This window comes from Gobio gobio (assembly GCF_949357685.1).
Source record: "Gobio gobio genome assembly, chromosome: 5".
Taxonomy (NCBI): Eukaryota; Metazoa; Chordata; class Actinopteri; order Cypriniformes; family Gobionidae; genus Gobio; species Gobio gobio.
Genome location: NC_137101.1, coordinates 19,760,641 through 19,778,591, shown reverse-complemented (window position 1 = coordinate 19,778,591; position 17,951 = coordinate 19,760,641). Strand labels below are relative to the sequence as shown.

The 17,951-nt window shown below is 36.7% G+C and overlaps 1 protein-coding gene across 1 annotated transcript in view; it reads left to right on the top strand.

Moving 5' to 3' along the window:
* Window positions 1–17,951, top strand: part of rap1b (RAP1B, member of RAS oncogene family) — a 68,796-nt gene that overhangs the window by 50,596 nt on the left and 249 nt on the right. The window contains exons 3-8 of the mRNA XM_079818244.1: window positions 3,701–3,769; window positions 5,965–6,021; window positions 9,889–10,029; window positions 12,515–12,658; window positions 17,188–17,303; window positions 17,467–17,951. The exon at window positions 17,467–17,951 is cut by the window's right edge and continues 249 nt beyond it. Of these exons, the coding sequence (XP_079674370.1) occupies window positions 3,701–3,769; window positions 5,965–6,021; window positions 9,889–10,029; window positions 12,515–12,658; window positions 17,188–17,274 (498 nt within the window). The 3' untranslated portion in view covers window positions 17,275–17,303; window positions 17,467–17,951. The remainder of the gene's footprint in view (window positions 1–3,700; window positions 3,770–5,964; window positions 6,022–9,888; window positions 10,030–12,514; window positions 12,659–17,187; window positions 17,304–17,466) is intronic.

The window sequence follows — 17,951 nt, the reverse complement described above, 5'->3', positions numbered from 1 at the left end:
ATGAATTCAAAATTGCTTGATTCTACGTTTATATATTTAACATAACATATACATCTAATAGTGGGTAATCAATGTAAATATTTCCAGAAAATATTTTCATAATTTGTTTGGACTATGACAATGTAAAGGGCGATTTTTATTTTTTTTCTTTTAACAATTAATACATTTTTAATTTAATTGTATTTATTAAATAACATGCTGTCTTCATAGTATCATACACAATCATTTGTCTTGCACATTATGAATGTTTTTTATGCATAAACACTATATAGCTGCCTTTTTAAAAAGGGGGGAGGGGGCGTGGCATCAAAAAGTTTGTTTGGTTGAACGATTTCTTTAAGGCTCTTGTTCAGCAAAGTTATTTTCTTTGTGAGATGATAAATTGCCCTGTGCTTTTTCAATACCCAAATGAATAATGTAATGCAATAACAAACCCTTCCCGTTTCTTAATTGTAACAATATAATAACAGCTTTTTTAATATAAGTATGACCTTTACTAATCCTTTGATACCCCTCATCTCCAACAATATTTGTCGCTTTTTCACTTGAAGTGGCTGCTGAGATATCAGCATGCTGAGCGTGCCTGTGTGCATTTGATCTAATCGCTGCGAGTAGAGCAATGCGTACACACACACACACACACACACACACACACACACACACAGACACACACACACACGCACGCACACACTCCTCTTGTTCACACATCCTTACTGCTTTTTGTTGGAACCTTGTAATCAGTGGCCTCCATTGAATTGACATGCCTTGTTTCCACATCTCTCTCACCATATATGGAATTTTTGTAGCCCACTGTGTTTGTGTGTGTGTGCGCAGCAGGCCGTAGTTCAGAGCTACTGTAAGAAACCGAGCCAGAAAGTGTGTGTGTGTGCATTAGAGAGGCACTAGTGTAAACCAGCCAGAGAGAATGAGGAACAGAGCTGTAGGATACAAGACTTAGAAGCATATGTGCCAGCTGACTCTCATGCACGTGGTCTGGTCTGTCTGTCTGTCTGGAGCACATCAGTTAAACTCTGCTGCATCAGCACACCGAAAAAGGCACACATGCACAATGTCCCCCCGCAGGTGCTCTGCGACCCAGCAACAGCCTTGAGGTGCATGGGGCCGATGAAGTGTGAGGAAGACAGGGAAGGGCCGCCAGCAGCAACCGCAAGAGATGCATGGTTCACTGCATAGACAGCTATTATAACTGCCAATGGAATGCTCCGATTGAATACTCTGTTTACAAAATATATTCTTCGCGGGTTTAAAGCCAATCAGTAAACTAGCCACACTCTTGAGTAAAGGGGAAAAGGTGTTTTGTGTGTTTGCGATGCAGACATCTCACCTTGCCATTCACCGCTGAGACATGCAGAGACTATAATTTGGCCAAAACTTTATTATTTTTCTACTTAAAATGTGAAAATGCTTAATTTTTTACTTATATACTTTGTTATTGATATTTATTAGTTTATTTATACAAAAAACATTTTTGGAGTCACAACACATGACATTTTACAAACGAAACTAACCATGTCTTGTTAAAACAATCAAGTTACCTGACCTTGACACTCAGGCATGAGGGCTTTCTGAATGATATCATTTCCTGTTTTGTTTTTTTCTGCATGTGCCTGCATGTTGGTTGCACCACATGACCTTGATTTGGCAGGCAAATGTTTTTCAAATATTGATAAGCAGCAAAGCAGATTTTTTCCCCTAAGAAAAAATAGGTTTTCTTTTCAAATGTTTTCTAAATATATATTTTTTATATTTTGATGCCTTTTCTTCTTTATTATAATAAGGACAGTTGTCAACAAATATCAAAAGGAATTAATTCAGAAATTAAAAATATTCTCTTTATGTAAGTGGTGTATTAAAGTTATTGTATGTAAATGTATTTATGTATGTTCAGTATGCATTTATTTATTAACATTTATTGTATATATATTTATTTACGTAGTTATTTATTTGACTTATTTTGCGTATCTATAGATAAATACGTAAAATAAATAAATAATTTAAATGATAATAAATAAATAAATTATATATTTGTATATATTAGTGCTGTCAAACGATTCATTGCGATTACTCGCATCCAAAATAAATAAAGTTTGTGTTTACATAATATATGTGTTTGTACGGTGTATAATTATTATTTATATATAAATACACATTCATGTTTATATTTAAGAAAAATTTGTTATATTTATATATTTTATATATATATATATATATATATATATATATATATATGTATGTGTAGAGCATATATACAGTATATGCATGCATTTATATCTTAAATATATACATGTACAGTATGTGTGTATTCAAATATACATAATCATTATACACAGTACTCACACATATATTATGTAAATGCAAACTTTATTTTGGATGCGAGTAATCGAAATTAATCGTTTGACAGCACTAATATATATATATATTTGGGCGAACTAACCTTTTGAGATCCTTTTAATCATGCTATTGACTAGTCTAATCTCGGCAGATTTTACAAAAGACAACATTAGCTGACTATATTTGACAGCGCACAGCACACTAATCTAAATTCATCATTATTTCTTCACTCATCAAGGATCTTGTTTGTTTATCTTGAGTGCACATTGAGGCATTAGGTAAACAAATGATCTCTTGCCTACCAGGACAAAGCCTCCTGTATGTGGCGACTGCTTGTACAATGAGATCACTCGTACCTCGTGACTGACATCACCTGCCTTTGCTCCTTTCTCTCTCTCCCTATCAGTCTCTTCCTCTCCCTCCCATCAGGCGATTGTCTTCCTCCCACAGTTGATCTGCATCTTAATGCTTTTCTGTTGTATATGCATGTGTGTGTGTGTGTGTGTGGATCCCTGTCCAAACAGAGTCCTCATTAATGAATCAATCCTGGGTGAAGTGCGCATCAAAAAGGATGATCAAAGGTCACCCCTGAAGCCCCCGCACCTGTGGGCAGCATCACATGATTTTCATATTCTCCGCCACCCCTGCACTATGAAGTCACGGCAAAGCTGATCGCCCTTATTTCGGTCCTTTGTTTCAACACAATTATTCTTCCACCCTGCACAGTTTACCTCCTACCTCTGGTTGTCATCTATAAATCTTTCTATATTTAAATCTGTTGTTAATTGCTTGGTAACCAGTCTCCCGGCAACATTGGAATGCTTTCTGATCTTTGACCAGTGAGTGCAGGTTTCACTCGTAGGAACCCTTGCATAAACAGCCATTATGATAAGACTAGCATGACCAACAAGCAGTTAGTTAAGGGTAATCAGTCTTACTTTTCGGTATCAAACTAAACCAATCTATGTGTTTATGTAACTGAAAAAGTTATGAACAGTCTTAAAGAAAAAAAAAATTATGTCTAACTTCTGAGACCAGTCTTAGCAGTTTATACAGCTGGCCCCTGGTCTCTTTCTATGTGAAGTGACCATTCTGTGGCATCAATGCCCTTTTCGCATGAGCACCTACGTGGTTTTCACGGCAGATAAAACCATAGTGACACGCTGTGGCTTGTTTATGTCATAAACGGACGCAAAACCTCTAAGAGCCTTTCGAATGGAATTCCCCATCAGCCACTGGAAGTGAAAGTGATTTTGCACTGTGTCAACATGCTCATGTTTGAGTATCGTAACGTTTAATGGGCATGTCTTTTTCTCTTTGTTTTTCCCTCTCTTCTCTCGCTCTCCAGACTGTTCAGTTTGTCCAAGGGATCTTTGTGGAAAAGTATGACCCCACAATAGAAGACTCATACAGAAAGGCAAGTTCGCATCACTTTTTATTGTGCATCAGTTGTCAAACCAATGTCTTTATAATGGTTTCCAGATTCAAACCCCAATTTAATCTTTTCCTAGTCAACACATGTTGTACAGTAACATGTGGAATGGGCCTTTCGCTCTGTATATCCCAATTTATCTTTTGCAGTAAACTATATATAGCATGTTTTAGAGATTATATTTATATTTGATATATTACATAACCATGAAGCAAGCCATACTACTTTTATAATTGAGTGAATTAAGTACCTTATATAATAATAAATAATAATTAAGTACTTATATCAAAATATCATTGGATGAGCCATGTGTGAGCCACCAATGTGTAATAACCAATATATATATACAGTTACAGTATACGGTTTTGGGGAAAGTTACTTTTAAAAGTAATCCATTACAATTTTGCATTACCCCCTAAAAAGTAACTAATTGCGTTACTTAGTTACTTTTTATGGAAAGTAATTTGTTACCTTACTTTTGTGGTACTTTTTCTCTCCTGGGCTGGGCTTGCTTGTTTGTTTTTTAACAACCAAAAGAGTTATATATTAAGGGCAAATGTAAAGGCCCTTTCTCACCAAAAGTGAAATGAATAAGCCTCAGGCTAAAGGAAATACGATGTTCATGTTTGTACAGTAGGGGGCGCAGCTCAAAGAAAGCTTAAATGGGAAAACTGGAATTACTTATTTGAAAAAGTAACTCAAATATATATATAAAAAGTAATCTGATTACATAACTCAAGGTGATGATACACGGGGCAACTTTTTGAGCAATGTTACTGGGCAATGTTGTCGTCAATGGGCAACCAGGTGAGAAATTTGTTGCCCATCCTCTATGGGAAAGTGCCCAAACAACATCGCTCTGCAACATTGCTCAAAAAGTTTCCCCGTGTATCATCACCTTCACATTACTTGTGATGTATTACCCCCAACAATGAAATTATATTATAATATTATTAAAATATAACAGTATATAACATTTATAAAGTTACACCAAACCCAAAATGCTTCTGCTCTTTGCATTAAAACTAAATGGCTCCCATTATAATCAATGAAGCTGTCTATAATCAATGAACTGGAAATGCCCATCTGCAACACAGCTTTGCAGAGTAGAATTTTTCTGCTTGCGTCAGATGTTTTGCACTGCGGGTATATCATGACAGAATCTCTATCAATTGACACGTTTCTACAGGACGTATACTGTCCCACCCTAGTAACACACGTCAAAGCAAATGCTGTGTGTGTGTTTGTGGGATGTCTCATCGACCCCCGCACTCATTCTGCTGTGTTCGATGATGTTTATATTTTAATGGCCTCTGTCCAAGGCCCTGAGACAAAGGCCGTGTCTAAAAATGAACCTTCACTCAAACACTAAAAGGAAGTCCCATCTTGACCAGCACCTCCCTTCCTCGCCATAGCTTATGCTGCTGTCCCATGGGCACTTCCTGTAGGCGAGGCTTGCCGGTGTTGACGTACAGTATGAGATTGAATTCCTGTAGATTTTATTCAATCTATACAGTGGCCCCAGATATATTTGGATATTTTTAGACACTTAAGTCATGCCTAAAATATCTTAAAATATGGATTTCATTACGTTTATTAAGAAAAATAAGCCAGTTTTTTTTTTTAAACAAACTTGTTTTTTGGTATGAGAAGTCAGTTCATCACATTAACTATAAACACACTAGCATGTGACAACTAGTGTAACTAAGTAATTTGAAACCAATTGTGCTATAATTTATTAATTTATTTTCAATGTGGCTTAAGTGACTTAAATACATTCTGGGAACCATTGTATACAAACTGGAGAACCATTATTTCTATAATTATATTGAAATCAGATCAGGAAGCACTATGATCTGTACATGATAGCACATATAACCATTTTGATATTTATATGTCACAAAAAAAAAGCAATTTGGAAGTGTCATTGTCTTTTTGTGTGTAATAAACCCCCACTTTAAATTAGTGATTAACACAGAAAGTGTGCTGCCACCTCAATTAGAGACCGCAGGAAGTTGGCCGTGCTGGAATGTTCCATATAGAACTCTGCGGGAGGCGGCAATGATGAGCGCTCATAAACAGTACAGGCTCATATGTCATTAGAGGCTGTTTTTTAATGATGCAGCTGACGATGCCTCTCAGTTTGTTGTTCAATTTCTGTGGCTTTTCTATTTTTGCAGCAAGTGGAGGTGGATGGACAGCAGTGTATGTTGGAAATTCTGGATACTGCCGGAACGGTAAGAGTTTGTGATCAGAACTTTCTTTGATAACTTGCGGATTACTATAAATCTGCAACCTTTGGTATAATAAGTATGTGTATGTGTGAATGTACTTCACATGAGGAAGAAGATTTTAAGCCAGTATTACAGTTTTAATATTATAATAAGTCAAGTCACCTTTATTTATATAGTGTTTTATACAATACAGTTTCAAAGCAGCTTAACAGTGATACACAGAAAAAATTAGGAATCAATGATGCAAACAGAATTAAATTCTGCTGTAAATCAGCTCTAAAACGACAATAGTAAACAGTCACTATCCAGCTGAAATCTGTTCAGTGTTAATTCAGTTCGGTTCAATAACTGTGTAAAGATGATCAATTATGGAATGATTTCAATTCATCTATAAAGCAGCTCTGGAGAAAGCAGTGATGTCATCATTCAGCTCAGTTCTCATCCAATAGCGTCAGTGCAGTCCAATCAATAATATTGCTGAAAATTAAAGCTGCAACGCTGTAACTTTTTGCGCTCTAGCGTTTAAATAAACAGGACTGCATGCGTCTTGCGGAAGAACATTGCAGCCAGAGCTACTTCTCTCTGTTTATGTCTATGGCGAGTCACGCAGGGACTGTGCTCCTCCGCAGCTGTTCCTACCCGACCGGTCTGAAATAGTCCCAATATAAACACTTATTATAAGTGTACCATAATGATTCAGGGTAAGACAAAAACACAGTTTGGAAAATGGATTCATGTTGTACATTCTCATTATATTATATATCTTCTTCTCTAATACATTAATATAGATTAATACACAATACATTAAAGCTTACTTTAAAGGTGATATATTAAATAGCTTTATATATGTCAATTCGATTAATCGCATCTAACATAAAGCTTTATGTTTCCATAATGTGTGTGTATACATATTATTATATCTATACATATTATATATATAATGTCTGTGTGTGCGCACACACACACACATATATACATATATACACATATTACATACATACATACACACACATATTACATACATAAAATATATGCACACATATATTATTTAAACACAGACCTTTATGTTAGATGATAATCGATTTGACAGCACTAATACTGTATATATATTGTTTCTAATAAAAGCACACATGAAAACAATTATTATTGCTTAAAATCGTATTAATATTACTGAATATTGCTCACCTTTATATGGTACAGAGTGCTTATTAGTGGAGTATATTGATCAGCTGATGAGTCTTCAACTAGACACTTTGATAAAATAACATGCATGTATACAGTATATCTTATCATAGATGTAATGATTTTTCAATTCAGTCATACAATAACATTGCAACTAGTGTTTAAATTTTCCCTGACGTCACAGCCAAGATAAAATCTTGTTTGGTAGCTTCCAGTAAGTCCATGTTAACTTTTAACCAACAACCTGGAGATTAAATTGATAGTTTTAGATTCAAAGTCATCATTTTGATTGCAGAAGAAACAAACTGTACATTAAAAAAAAAAAAATTTTTTTTTTAAACAGAATTTGTGTTGTTGATGAAAATATCTCAACGTAAAACATTCACACTCGTTTTCTCTCAGATGATGAAAGAGAACTACTACTGAGTGTGTGTCATGACTGTAGTACAATTTAGCGTGTTACACTTGCCCCCGGTCTCCCCCTACTGTAAGCTAAACGATGAATAGCTGCGTACATGTGCATCTTCGTGGATGTCCAACTACAGGTGCAGGAGGTTTCAGAACATTTTTGGCCCCTGTGGGGGATAGGGACATGTTTCCAGTTCTGCAAGCCCCTGTTTTACAACTCTGAGTTGTAGTTGACAGATGGTGAATGTTGTCCTTGGGCTCTCTGCCCCAGAATGGAGCCCTGGTCAAATGAAACCGAGCCAAAGGAGCTGAGAATATTACTGTCAGAGATATGAACTACAAATTGGCTAGTTTTTGTACAGTAGGACTGGCACTTGCTCCGAAATGATCATTATTAAATCTAATGCTAGTTGCACTCAAGGACATAAACTTAATTAAATCTTGAAAGTAGGTGAGCTGAAACCACAAAGTCAAGAGTTCAAGGTGACTTAACTTGTTGTTTCCTGAACTAACTTAGTCGATCTGCAAACGATATACACGAACATAACAAGTGTAAGAGACTATAAAATTCCTTGAGTTTGTTTTTGTGTGGATTTCTCCTCAACAAATCCAAAGCTCATGCCCACTCACTAGCACATTTAATGAGACACTGTTGTGTCCTCTGGAGAGAAAGATCATTATTTCTCCTCCCTAGCCTTCCTTCACTACACATATTATACGTTACCTTTGACAACCATTTACATTCTCCGCGGATTTCAGCAGCTCTGACCACATTCAGCACACTGACCCAGAGGAAATAAAGCTGCGGAGATACTGATGTGCCTCTGGCCTTACAGGACTGTCTATCTGAGCTAAGGTTCTTTCAAAACCTTAAAATGGAAAAGATGTTCTCAAGTTTATTATAAACTTCGGCCCTGTTTATACCTGGTATGGATGCGTTTTGGTCAATCGGATCACAAGTGGACGATGCTATTTTAACGATCTGAGCGCATGGTCTTAAGCGCATTGCGCAGGTGAACTTAGGGCGTGTCCAATTCCACTTTTGTTAGTTTAATGATGGATAAAACGGTCGGTGCGCCAGGCACATGGTCCAAAAGGGTTGTACCTAGTGTCTTAATGAGTCATGGGTGTGTTTAGGATGTAACGTGCAATAAACCAATCAGAGTCTCATCTCCCATTCCCTTTAAAAGCCAGTTGCGCTTGGACGACGCTATATACAGGTGTAAACTGTGTCTAAAACGTTTTGAGCTTGCCCACTTTCGACCCCCTCCAGAGGTAGTCGAAAATGCTTTCGACCAAATTGCTTTCGATGTGGTCAAATGCGTTCAAACTGCCATAAAAGACAGCCTACTGACCTACCGCATAAACATTATGGGAAGCGTGCTAACCAGATGGGATTCAAACTTTGTCGGCTGGTGACCAAAGTTTTGATTGAAGATGAAAAATGTACCAAGCACAGTGTTCTCTCACCATTCCTGATTTATATCACGCATTCACAGCGTTTACCATGGTCTTGTAACCGTCAGAGCAGAAGCGAAAGCTGCTGCTCATATGTTTTTCCGTCGTCTCCAGTCGCATTCATATGTAAATTGTCCATTAGTTTAAAAGATCTGGAAAAAAAAAGAAAAAAAAATCCCATACATTTACATAGACCCTCTCAAAGAAATCAGGACAGAAGTGGTTGAAAGTGGACAAAAGCGCTGAATTAAAACACCAGGTGTAAACGGCAATGTGTCTCCATCATCTACCTGTGATCCGATCGACCAAAATGCATCTTACTACCAGGTGTAAACAAGGCCAAAAAAGAGGAAACACCACTCTTGTGTTGTTTCTTTTGTTAGTCCAAAATACACAACCATTCAAAAGTAAATTCATGTTCCAGGTAAATGCTCAAGAAACACATGGGATAGTTCACCCAAAATGAAAATTCTGTCATTATTTACTCACCCTCAAGTTGTTCCAAACCTGTAGAAATGTCTTTGTTCTGCTGTACACAAAGGAAGATATTTGGAAGAATGTTTGTAGCCAAGCAGATCTCGCCCCCTATTGACTACCATATTATTTTGTTAGTCAATGGGGGGTTAACGCAATTCTGTGTTTTTGCACAATATGTTGACATCTTATCAGTTATTTAAAAATGTTATCCACCCGTGTCATGCTTTGTACTCCCTATTAATCTTTTGGAGTGTTTTAGAGATTTTTTCCCAATTTGTCTGTCAGTACCTCAACTCCTCCGTACACTATCTGAGCTCTTCCCCGTCCTCTTTCTCTCCCACTCAGGAACAATTCACAGCCATGAGGGACCTGTACATGAAGAACGGCCAGGGCTTTGCACTAGTATACTCCATAACAGCACAGTCCACCTTCAACGACCTGCAGGACTTGAGAGAACAGATTCTGCGGGTCAAAGACACGGATGATGTGAGTCTCATCCAGCACTCCACTTCATCGACAAGAACTCCATCATGTTCACTCACTCTCAGTGTCTGCTGCCCTTATACCTTTAGCTTTCAGCTTAGCCTGTCGTCAGCACCACTATCTCCTTTTTCACACCCACCCTGAGCCCTTATGCTTGCCATTGTCAATAAGGGTGACCTTTCAGCTGTGAAGAGGCTTGTCTTTGTTGACATAAGGGCAGAGTTTTTCCCGTCTTGTACACGTCTTTCTGTTTAATTGGTCTGGTTGGGCAACCAAACCGTTTAGTAGCTGAGTTTACTTATAAATGTTTTATTTTTTTGGTTTATTGTGTTTTCACACACAGAAAAGTGATCTCTGGAGGTTGCTAGTAGGCATTCTTGTTTGTAATGTTATTTGTAGGCTTTGTGAATGGCATTTTTTTCAAATATTGCAGAAAGAACCCCTGCAGATCCTCACGACTTGCAGTCTTGTAAGTCCTTGGGCCCTATTTTAACGATCTGGGGAACTTAGGGCGTGTCCGAATCCACTTTTGCTAGTTTAATGATGGATAAAACGGTCAGCGCGCCAGGCACATGGTCCAAAAGGGTTGTACCTAGTGTCTTAATGAGTCATGGGTGTGTTTTGGACGTAACGTGCAATAAACCAATCAGAGTCTCATCTCCCATTCCCTTTAAAAGCCAGTTGCGTTTACACCATGGCGTATTCTCTATTTACATGGCAGGATTTGCGAGCGGAAAGACTGAATGCTTCTCCGGAGAGGAATCCTTTTATTTTTATTATTTAAAATGTTTGTGTAGTGCTGTGCGTCCCTGTGTGTGTGTACAAGCAAAGTTGTGCACCCGTCTATATGCGCATATTTCTAACGCACCCTTTGAATGACACAAAAAATACTGCGCTATTCACTTTAGACCAGGGTTTTTTTTTGGTCAATGGTGCAGTCCTTTTCAGTTGCCTCAAAATAGCAATGCGCCAACAATGCGCCTGAACACGCCTCGTTTTCAGACCAGCACGCCCATGGGTGAACAGATGGCATCGTCGCATTTCGCCGGGTGTATAATAGGGCCCCAAAAATTGGTCTTTGAATTGTTTTTTTTTTATTTGATACATGCAATGGTTTGAAACTTAGTGACTTTTGTGGCACTTGCTACATGAAGAAAACCCCCCCGAAAAATCTGAAAATACAGCTACTGTGAAGTAGCCTTTGATAACGTCTAAATGTAGAATAAATATTATTAAAACAAAATTCATTTAATCAAATAATGTTGAGCTTTTGAACGCTGAGAATCACAAGTGTGACTCCTAAATTAGTAATACCAGAGGGTTAAAATATCACATAGTTTGACCTTTTTATGACAATGCAAGGTAAATTCAGTTTCTATAATGTAATTTGGTGAAACCCCCAAAACCTAATGAATTTGAGTTATTATTCATATACCTAAAAAAAAAAACTTTGGTTGAAAAAGTTTTTCAAAACCATATGAAACCAACATTTTCAACTTTATCATTGACATTATCAATGCATGAATCAAACTCACTTAAAATCAACTTGTATTGAAAATGACTGATTTCCTGTTGTTTTGACACTCCAGATAACTGTGTGTGAAATTCCCTTAAGATATAGTTTCTTTTGCCACACAATCCGACTAGGCTCGGGTTGAATTGCGGCCAACTTTGTTGAGCGTGGGAGGAAATGATTCCCAGTATAAGGTGTGTGTGTGTGTGTGTGTGTGTGTGTGTAGGAACTCATTCTAAATGGTTTCTGAGAAAGATGATAGTGTGACGACCTCAGTTGACCTGCACTATTTCTGTCCACTTCCTCAGCTCAGCTGATTTAACACAGGACGTTTCAGTTATTTATTCTGCCTTGGCTACCTGCTTGGGTTTTTATCGTTTACGCAATATGTCCATTTCCTTGTTGCTTTGAAAGTATCATCCGAAAATGAATGCAGATGCTGTCTCACATACTTTCGCTTCTGCTATTATATCTGGACTGAGTTTCACTTGAAAAGCTGAGAGTTGTGTGGGAGTTTTAGCTGTGTTTGTGGTGTTATATGCAAATATGATTCCAACTAGAGCTTCAAAATGACCAAAGGGGTTTCTTCTCTCTTTTTTCTTTTTTTATCATCTTTTTTTCCAATTAAGGAAGTACAACAGCTGATGCAAACTCTTGCCCCTTAAGAATGATTTCTGCTAATCTTGCAACACATTTTACTGCTAATGTCTCTAAATACCTCCCTAGATGAAAAACTAATAGAGAAGCATTTGTACATCAGGAAATCATGCCCTTGTGAACTTATATTTTAACTATTGTTTTGTTTTTTTGTTAATCTAATCAACTTCTTTATTACTCCTCAGTGGTGTACTGAAAAAGCTAATTAATTGTCACTGCTTCTCAAATGCATAATGACTTTTTTTGTTCTAATCCCTAAACCATTGAATTACAGTATCATCTTATTTCTTTAAACTCAGCCGAAGCGTTTCCTTTCAGGTGCCGATGATCCTGGTGGGTAATAAGTGTGATCTGGAAGACGAGAGGGTGGTCGGGAAAGAACAGGGCCAGAATCTCGCCCGCCAGTGGAACAGCTGTGCTTTCCTGGAGTCCTCTGCAAAGTCCAAGATTAACGTCAATGAGGTGAGCGTGATTTGATGTAAATGATCCAATATGCATTTATAAGAATATATGGCTACTTTTGAATTGCCATCAAAAGGTTTTTTATTGGTGTAGTTACAACATCTACCAGCAGGTAGATTTTTATAATCCATATATATAAGCTATTGCATTATTATAGCTATTGTCTTAAAGCGATAGTTCACCCAAAAATGAAAACACTTTTTTTTTCAAGTTCAATTTACTCACGCTCAAGTTGTTCCAAACCTGTATGAGTTTCTTTGTTCTGCTGAACACAAAAGAAGATATTTTGAAGAGTGATTGCAACGAAACAGAAAGAGCAACCATTGACTACCATAGTAGGGAAACAAATATTATGGTAGTCAATGGTTGCTCTTTCTGTTTTGTTGCAATCACTCTTCAAAATATCTTCTTTTGTGTTCAGCAGAACAAAGAAACTCATACAGGTTTGGAACAACTTGAGGGTGAGTAAATGATGACAGAATTTTCATTTTCGGGGGAACTATCCCTTTAATATTTGAAAAAAAAAAGCTTTAAATCTGGGAATTTAAATGTGAATCAAAGAAAAGCAGTAATATTCATTGAATATTCATATATATATATATATATATATATATATATATATATATATATATATATATATATATATATATATATATATATATATATATATACATACATACATACATACATACATACATACATACATACATACATACATACATACATACATACATACATACATACATACATACATACATACATACATACATACATACATACATACATACATACATACATACATACATACATACATACATACATACATACATACATATTTTATATTTTTTTTTTTATATACATATTTTATATATAAATATAACAAGTATTTCTTCAATATATACATGCATGTGTGTGTATTGAAATATAAATAATAATTATGCACGGTACACACATATATTATGTAAACTTAAACTTTTATTTTGGATGAAGCGCGATTAATCGTTTTGACAGCGCATCTACATAGGCTGTGTAGGCCATGATTTTCCCCAATCTTTTCAGTTCAGGTCAGTCTTGGGTTGTCTTGACATGCCTGTGCAGGCGTCACCATGGAGCTGCTCTTCTGTGTTGGGGTCTCAGAAGAGTGTCATTGTCAGCTAGTGATATCTCTCCATGAAAGCGTAGTCACACATTAGCAGAGCAGGCAGTCAGCTGCGGCAGTCAGACACAAAGCGCCCTTTTGTGAGCAGCACGACTCTGCCTACATGACATAGTGCTGCTTTGAGTTCAGTCAGTTAGAAAGTCCAGTTGGTTATAACAGTATGACTGTGCTTGCTTGGTTCTCCTTACAAGTTGAGTTATATGAAACCCCTGTGCTGGTCTGGAGTCCGTCTTGTAGTTTATGAGGGGTTACTGCAGGGCAGAAGGTGATGATTTGAGGTCTTCGCCTTTTTTTTTTTAATCACGCTTTGCTTCAGGATTATTCATTTACTCATGTCAAAGGGCAGACCCGCGTCATCATTAAAGTCTCAGACTCTCCCGTAAGCGGAAAGTCAGATACCGAGCTTATTGAGCTCTCTCAATAAGATAATGAGAAACTTTGCGAGTGACCAGTCAAAGTGATTCATTACTTTCAGTTAATGCAGCCAGAGCGCTTTACTTTTCACAAGCGTTCATGTTTCTTTGCAGTCTCAAGTTCCAACAGGCACTTTTTTTCATTTTTGTTGCCCAAAGGTACTAAAAATCCATTAATAATCATTATGTAATTAATGACAGTAGGAAACAGTGCAGTTATCAGCTAATATTTTAGTGTAAAATAACCGAATATGCATTAAGCATTTTTCAATATTAATCAAATAGCTTATATATATATATATGAGTATTTTGCAATACAATGTTAGAAAAAACAGGGCAAGACTTTATTTTAAGGTGACATAGTTACACATTACTACATGTACTTACTATAGTAATAACAGTCAATTATGCATAATTACAAGTAACTAACTCTAACCATGACTGTATAGTAAGTACATGGAGTTAATTAATATTACTCAGTACTTATTTGAGTAATTACAATGTAGCCACGTCACCTGAAAATAAAGTGTAACCAAAAACAGATCATTATAACAAACTTTTTTCAGCCATAAACTACAATATAAAATACAGTGCAAAATACATATATATATATATTTTTTTTTAAATGAAAGAATGAAATTTTAAATTAATTCAAAAGTTCATTAATTTGACTGTACAAGTGGCGTAGAGTGCCAGTAATTTTTCTGTATTTAACACTTTGCATTGTTCAACAACAGTTTATTCTGCTTTGGTTTTGTTCAAAACTTTTTTCATTGCTGGAGCAAAATATATTGTTATTTTGTGTAAAAGTTTCCATGGACAAAACGCTGCAAAAAGCTCATTAGACAGGACATTAGTCTGGACACTGGCACGGCTTTCTCTCTCAGTTGGAATTGCCGATATGGTCAAATCAGTTTGTTTATCCACTTTCCATTCAATAAATGAAGGGGAAAAAAGCCATTATTGATTTAATGGGGTTCAGGCAAGCCCATTTGCTCTGTTAATCCACACAAGTTTGCTACTTTGTGCTGATTGTCAAAACCTTTTAGTAAGGTGCACCCTGTACTTCTGCATCTAGCATAACTGAGATCATCTGTTGTTATGAATGGCAAAGCGTGGATTATGAGCTTATCCTTCTCAATTCAATTCCCAAATCTGCTTCTCTACACAACACATGGTGGCAGAGACCTTCCTACAAATCCTGCTATATCACCGGTGTTGTTTAACATGTTTCTGTCTGCTACAATAGTTTATCTCTGGTCATTGCGTAAAAGCTGCAGATGTTGTGTGGAACTGATTGATGATGCAGGAGCCGTTTTGTCCCCTCTGGGAGCTGAACATCTGTGTGGGGAAGTGTCCACACCTCTGAATGAGTGATTTCTCTCTGTTTCGGTCTAGAGCGGTAGTACTTAGCCCAGTTCGGGAGCCAAGACACATTTCGTTTGTTTGTAAAAGCCACATTTTAAAAACACCACCTGAATATGCTTCGCATTAAGAGTAGGGAGCTTGGTCTTATGTTTAACTGTAAATGTGATCTTATTGCCAGAAAGGAGACGACATATGGTTTCCGCACACTGTATCATTAGAAAATAAAGAAAATAGTATAACGTAGTATAATGTGACACATTTATGAGTGAAACAGGATTCAAAGCGATAAAATGCAGGATAGACGTTGATTTTATCCACCCATCCAAGTGGGTTGCTGGATCATGGTCTCACAGGTGGTTGGAGAGGAGGGATTGAGTGTCGGCAGCCAAAAAGAAACACATTTTTGTTTTGTTTTGGTTCTGTTTTCATTTCGTTGTCCTGTTTTTTGCGTTTTGTTTGGTTTTCTTTTTATTTAGTTGTTCTGTTTGTCTTTGTTTTCAGATGTTTGTTTTTGTGTTGTATTTTTTTGTGTGTGTTTTTGTTTGGTTTCTTGAATCCTTGGTATTGTTTTGCATTTCACTTAATTTAGTCGTTTTATTTATATCAATTATGTGTTTTTGTTTTGAGTTTTTGTTTTGTTCCTTGGTTTTGTTTTGCATTTCATTTAGTTCTGTTTTTTGTTGTTTTGTTTTTGTTTTCACATTTGTTTTTTGTTCTGTTTTCATTTCATTTAGTTTTTTTTTCATATTTGTGTTGTTTTGTTGGTTTTTGTTTGGTAAATTGGTTTTGTTTTTGTGTTTTTGGCATCATTTCATTTAGTTGTTCAGAGTTTTGGTTCTTTTTGTTGTTTTGATTTTGTTTTCAGATTTGTGTTTTGTTTTGTGTTTTTTTTTTTGGTTTCTTGGTTTTGGTTTGTTTTTTTGTTGTACTTTTTTAATTGTATTCTTTAATTTTAAAAATTACTTACCGCTATATGCTTATAAATGTTATGTTGACACAACTATTTTGGATCAAAAGTGACACTTTGAACCACAACACTAACATAAAAAGTACAAGTTAAAGTCCTCATGAAATCAAAATCGATCTTATTTACTTTGTTAGCCCTCATAACAGGTCTTAGGGTGAATAAATTAAACCGTGCAAGTTAATACACCGAAAAAAATGGTTTGCCGTGGGAATATTTAATCAAAATCTGAAAAGTAACTTCTGGTCTAGAATGGCGTTCCCTTTCCGATGACGTCTGTGAGACGGCTTGGGTTTGAATATCCTTAACCACTCTCCTCCAACCGTTAGTCTGCTATGAGCAAGAGATGGAGAGAAGGAGCGCTGAGGTAAAACCCTGCCCTCTATTCAATATTCCGTTTCACTTGGAAATACGTCACAGCACTGAAATAAAATCAGTTGCAACTTCCGGTTCACTGGGACTTTAACTACCAAAGGTCTAGAGTAGACTGTCATCATGAGAAATGGGTCTCGTCTCTTCTGAGATCTGGCCTCTTTACAAACACATCCAATCTGACGGCACATGTATGAGTTCACTGGGTTTTTATTTTTTCCCCTTCTTTTTTTTTCTCTCGCTCTCTCTGCAGATCTTCTATGACCTGGTTCGGCAAATCAACAGGAAAACTCCAGTACCTGGAAAGGCACGCAAAAAGTCCACCTGCCAGCTGCTCTAATATACAGCTGTTCTTTTGCTCTGAGCCAGGTAGGATCTCAAGCATCATTGGCTGAGCAGAAATGATTGACAGCTCAGCACAACCAATGCTCCAAAGCCCTTTTTAAAAGTTATAGAAACCATAGGAATCAGGTTATATTTAGATCCAAAAGTGATTACACTTCTTTCTTTCTTTTTCTTTTTCTTCCTGCAGGTCTGATTTACTGCTGTGTCTTTCAGCAGTGCCAGCATTCCGACGTTACTAAAACCTAACATCGAATGGACTTTCCTATGTGGTGATGCCCCTTTAACAAACCAACCAACCAACAACCAACCAACCAACCAACCAACCTATGGATTCAAGGCTACAGTACCATGACAGTTTTTTGCACATAGATAACCATCATCACTTTCCAATGTCGCGAGAGAGATTTTTACATATAAATATATAAATATATATTCTAACTGTATGCAACTGAATAAAAAAATTAAATGAGTAAATGAATACAGAGCTAGACAAAAAAAAAAATACAGAGCCTACACGCAGTGTTATCGCTAACGGAGACAGCCACCGTTGTAAATGTAAGGAGGGAATGTCTAACCAGGCTGTGCACGTTGCCATGGCAATTACAATGATATTTATAAGCACCACTATTTTAGCCAGAGAGGAGAGGAAGTCCAAAGAGCTCCTATATAAAC